The sequence below is a fragment of the Quercus lobata genome, chromosome 12 (assembly GCF_001633185.2).
Source record: "Quercus lobata isolate SW786 chromosome 12, ValleyOak3.0 Primary Assembly, whole genome shotgun sequence".
NCBI lineage: Eukaryota > Viridiplantae > Streptophyta > Magnoliopsida > Fagales > Fagaceae > Quercus > Quercus lobata.
Genome location: NC_044915.1, coordinates 12,754,800 through 12,760,465, shown reverse-complemented (window position 1 = coordinate 12,760,465; position 5,666 = coordinate 12,754,800). Strand labels below are relative to the sequence as shown.

At 37.9% G+C, this 5,666-nt stretch overlaps 1 protein-coding gene across 1 annotated transcript; it reads right to left on the bottom strand.

The window, feature by feature from the left end:
* Positions 1-3,574: 3,574 nt before the first annotated feature.
* Positions 3,575-5,460, bottom strand: LOC115969941 (L-lactate dehydrogenase B-like). The gene is made up of 2 exons (XM_031089583.1): positions 4,802-5,460; positions 3,575-4,238 (listed from the first exon to the last, which is right to left on the bottom strand). The coding sequence occupies exons 1-2, from the start codon at positions 5,408-5,410 to the stop codon at positions 3,795-3,797; spliced, it is 1,053 nt and encodes a 350-aa protein (XP_030945443.1). The 5' UTR covers positions 5,411-5,460; the 3' UTR covers positions 3,575-3,794.
* Between the last annotated feature and the right edge of the window lie 206 nt (positions 5,461-5,666).

Genomic DNA, 5,666 nt, shown 5'->3' with positions numbered 1-5,666 from the left:
ATATTACCCCACATAAAATTAAACTAATTTACTAATAAACAACCAACTAGTAGGTAGTAAGTTAATATAAATATATATATATATATATATATATATATTAAGTTAAAAATTAATAGCCAAACACACTTGCCATCTCACCCCACACATTGATTAATGGCCACCCACGCACCTCACTCTCACTCACTACAAGTACATTAACTTGGTTTGTAATTTGTATTCATCTATCTTTCTTCTTTTTTTCTTTGCGCATTTTTTTTTCTTTTCAGCAAAAATAGTCATATCTTTTTTCACGAAAATTCAAATAGTCAATCTTAATACTCATAAAAAAAATAGCTTGGATCTAAGAAAAAAGAGTAAGAAACAGCCAATACAGATGTTGTAGTATAATTGTTTACCAGTTGGGTTTTATTATTTTCATGGGCCAATTTGTAACTTATTGGGAGGAGGGGGGCCAAAAATAATTATTTTGGACTCAATTGTTAAACTATTCATTAAATGTGTATACTATTACTATTTGTGGGGATCGTTCGATTAATGGGCCCCTAGGGTTCAGGATGGGGTCAGGACTGTTGGGCCAGCGGCCCATCAGAGATCGTATATCCGTCCGAGGATACCCTGGTCCTCGGCATAACTCGTCCGAGGACGATCGTTTCCGAGGACGATCGAGACGTGGGCTCATTACGATCAGAGCTCCGAATTCGGTCATCACAAAGGGTAGAGCAGCCGACTAAAAGTGAAAGAGATAAGGCAAACAAATATCTGAAGCTACAGCTACCTCCGCATTAATGACCTCTCAACCAACTCTCTGGCCGCATTAATGTGGAGGTGATATCTGAACAGTGGAAAGACAGCCTTACAGCTGCCCATAGGAAGTTCCAGGAGGTGCCAGATGGGACAGAAAGAAATCCTCCGAACCCAACCTACACGTGTGCGGCAAGGATGAAGCGCAAAGGGAAGTATATAAACTAAAAGAAGAACCGGAAACGGGGGATCGAAAAAAGAAAGGAGAAAAAGAGAAGGACGAAGAAACAGAGAAAAACAAGAGAGAAGAAAGTAAGGAAGGAAAGTGAGAGGATTCACAGAAGAAAAATATTTGTGAGACCGACCTTGTACTTGAAACAGGTTTAAGGGAAATCTTGGAGGGAAGTATTATAGTTAACCTAGTTCTTTACACCCACGCTCTAAAAATTGTATTGTCTGGGCCTTTTACGTGGGAACCCAATACTATTAGGTTCGTCACCAAATCGTGTCCTTACACTATTAAAAAAAAAAAAATTTGGGAGGGGGAATGGCCCCCCTCTGCCCCTTACTAGTTCTGTCTTTGACGCCCAATACAGTAACACAACATTTTAAAAAAAAAACTAAGATATAATATTTTTAGGATACAACAATTAATTAATTAAATAATATTTTTTTATAAATATTTTTTTATTTAAGTACAATTTAAATTTATTTTAAGTTTTAAACAAACTAATATATTTTTTTAGTTTTTCTTTCCCTTGTGACCAATGTGTTTTGTAATGACTGAATTTGGATTGGACCCAGTGTAGGATTGGGTTTAAGCCCAACAAGCCCAAATAATGAATTTATAGAGCGTGGGTGAAAGAACTAGTTCTACTCTAAAAGATGGACAATAAAAGTTGATGAACTAAGATTATTGAACACAAGTAGATGAGAAAATCTATCACCGGCAATGCTTGAGGAGCTTATGTTATAATATCTAGTATTTGGACAAAGTTACAAGGGTTCACTGTATTCTTACAAAGATTTCTTGATTTTTCCGATCCCTCTTTTAGGTCACTTTCCTGTGCTATATATTGTAATCTTGGTGTTATCCCTACTATACACGTGTAGGTTGGATTCTAGAAACTCCTTCTAGTCTCATCCAACACCTCCTAGATTTATCAAATAGTAGATGTAAGACTGCTTGGTCATTGTTCAGGTATCACCTCCATATTAATGTGGTTAGAGAGTTAGTCGGGAGGCATTTAATGTGAAGGTAGCAGCTTTTGAAGATATTTGTTGCCTCCCTTTACTTACCCCTTGTCCAACGTCCAACTCCTAGTTATGATGTAACTTTGAAGAAGGTCTAGGGTGATATGACACTCTTACTGACCTTGAATCCGTGTTTCCGAGATGGCTTTTCTCCTCGGACGTGTGTCGAACTTGTCTCATACTATCTTTATTTTTCTCTTTATACCATTCCCATTATAACCTTGTGGGGGCCGGTTAATCAATAAAATTATTAAAGTCAAGTTAATTAGGCCTGTGGCCCATCCAAGGACGTAAAGCTGTTCGAGGAGGCCCATATCAAGTTGTAAGGGTAACCAAACGAAAGGAAGAGTAGATATCACGTAAGGTGAGTTCAATATTCGTCTGAGGACAAAATCCTTCTCGGCAATATGAGTCCGAGGACGATCAGAACGCCACCTTGTTACAAACATACTTCGGAGCTACGTTACCACTAAAGGTGGGATATGGGACCAAGGGTAAGAAAGAAAAGGCAAACAAATGAAGCAGCCTTACAGCTGCTAGTTGGAGGATCCATAAGGTGTTAGATGGGACAGAAAGAAATCCCCTGAACTCAACTTACACGTGTGTGGTGAAGATGATATGAAGAGAACAGTATATAACATAAAAGAAAGTATTGAGGAAAAGGATCGGAACATCAAAAAAACAAAGAGTACTCAGAAAAAAGCCTTAGGAACAGGAGAACTGAATTTGTTTCGAAGAAAAACTAATTGTTATATCATTGCTAATCCGTCTATAAACGTGAGGTCTAATTGTTTTTCTTTTAGAGTTAACCTAGTTCTTGGACACCCACGTTCTACAAATTTTATTGTTTGGGCCATTAACGTACGAACCCAATACCAGTTTGGGATCATTACAAATTGAGTCCCTACAAACCTCATTTGGCCATTCTCGGATTAGTTAATGTCCTCGGATTGGGCCATAGGCCTAATTCGTACAACCTTAATAATACCTCTTGACTAACTATCCCTCACATGTTTAAATAATAAAGTTTAAAAAATAAGTAAAACAAATTTTACTGATATTATTTATTATCTTTTCTTATTTTATAATTTTTTGTCACTCCTTGAAATTTAAAAAAAAATAAAAAATAAAAAAGAGTAAAAATTGACCTCCTACTGTTGTTCCTAAGAACATAAATTAATAAATAAATTACAATTTGAGTAGTATTATCGAAACAAAACTTGTAGACTTTTCTTAAATTCCATTTTCACAATATAAAAGTAGCGTTCTACTTTTCTCTTAGAAAACATTTATAGAAAATTAATAAGACTCATTTTATTCAACAACCTAAATATAGTACTTTTATAAATTTAACACACTTATCCTGTTGTACATCCCTTTTGAAAATTAAGTTATAATTTTTGTAATGAATTTTAAAGGTTGAAGCACTTACAATATTTTTAAATGTAAATTTCAATAAATAATAAAAAAAAAGTTTTCAATATAGAAATTGACCTATTGGCCAAAAATTAAAGCCACCATACATGAAATACAAAATATCTATTAATCTTGAGATACAGTAAAATAGATTAGGACACCATTAAAAAATTCAATAGGCTTCCTCTTTCGTAATACTAATTAATTGATTGAAATAAAAACACCACTTAAATAGTTAGATCCACTAAACATAAACTTGAAACCTACCCCAGAAGATAACATACACAATGGGCACATTGTGTCTCTAAAAAAACAAAAAATCATAAATGATAAAACATGCAAATGAAAAGGGATTCAAAAGCAGGGGTCCACTGTGATGTGACTCAGACTTCCAACTGGTTTTGCACCTCAAGGATGGTCTTAGCTGAGTCCCTAAGACGGTGAGCCTCCTCATCAGTCAAATGGACATTGGTCACCCCCAAGACTCCACCCCTACCAAGCTGGGCTGGCAAGCTCAAGAACACGTCTCCACCTTCAATTCCGTAGAACCCATTAGCAACTACCGAGACTGGGTGGACCTTCCTCTGGTCTCTCAGTATGGATCGAGCCAGGTTAGCCACAGAGTACCCAATAGCCCAAGATGTGTACCCTTTGAGGCTTATCACTTCATAAGCACTATCTATTACTTCTTTGTGGATATTCTCCAAGGTCACCTTTTCGTATGCGATTTGTTGCTTTTCTAGGAAGCTCAATACCGGCACACCTCCGACACTAATGCTTGACCATAGTGCCACCGAGCTATCACCATGCTCCCCAACTATGTAAGCCTGCATTAATTATTACAACAAAGTTTATTAACAAGGTAGAGTTTACTAAATTAAGAAAGTACCAAAGCATTACCTAAATTAATTTAATTAGTAAAATTCTCATTCATACTCTTCTAATAAAATTTTAAAAAATAATTAAAAACAAAGAGGGAGAAAGAGAAAAAAGAATCGACTAAATTTACATTGGTCAATTGACTCAATTTATAATTGAGTGGAACTGTGGGAAATGAAAATCCAATTACAGGCTTACAGCTAGAGATTGCAGCTAGAGATAGGTTTATACCGTTTATTCAATTAGGACAGGCTTTCAACATACGGACATGTCCGTTTATGATTCACTTTTTCAAGTCACAACCTAACTTTTTTTTTAAGAATCTGATCACAGTTAATGGAATCGGAATAACATAAACAAGATACAATATATGAAATTCTGTAACTCCAAAAAAAACTCCAATGCAGATAATCCACTAAACTCTAACCAAACCCTAAGCATCGGTGCATTTGCATCACTACTTTTTTTGTGAGAGTATCTTAAAAAAAGAAGAAGAAGAAAAGTGACTGACCTGCACATCCTGAGCGTTGACGTCGAGATGATCGGCGATGAGGAACCGAAACCTGGACGAGTCGAGATTGGTACCCGACCCAATAACCCGATTCGAAGGGAATCCGGATAGCTTCCATGCCACGTAAGTGAGCACATCAACGGGATTGGAAACAATAAGCAAAATAGTCTCCGGCGAGTAACGAGCCAGCGGAGGAATAATACTCCTAAACAGAGCCACATTCCTCTGCAACAGATTGAGCCTAGACTCCCCAGGGACCTGGCGGGCCCCAGCAGTGACAATACAGAGATCAGACCCAAAGGTGAGCTCGTAGTCGACAGACGCATGGATTTTGGTGCGAGGTAAAAACGCAGCAGCGTGTTGAAGGTCGAGCATCTCGCCACGTAGCTTGTCGGCCTTGGCGTCGATGAGGACGAGCTCGTCGGCTACGTCTTGGGTCAGAATAGTTTGAGCTATGGCCATGCCCACGTTGCCGGCTCCAACGACAGAGATTTTGGTGTGTCGCTTAGTTGGGGAAGGAGGGGCGGCACGTTGAATTTGCCTGAAGAAGGCCTGGGTTAGGTCCAGGCCTCCTGGGCCAAGTGATGATGATGAACCACTCTTTTGCATTGTGTTTAGTATTGCTTTTGTGTGTAGGGTTTTGGTTTTTGCTGCAGAGAGCGGTGGGGAAGAGTGGTGGTTTTATATGTGTCGGAGAGAAAGAAAGAACGGTTGAGTGGGGGGAACGTAATAGTATATTTCAATGGTCAAAGTTTCTAGAAGAAATTGCCAAGACTTTGGGGAAGCAGCAAATCTGAAATTTCCCAACTATATAAAAATATTTTCCTTTGGTGTAGCCTTGTGGGGGCTGCGAATCTGAAATTGC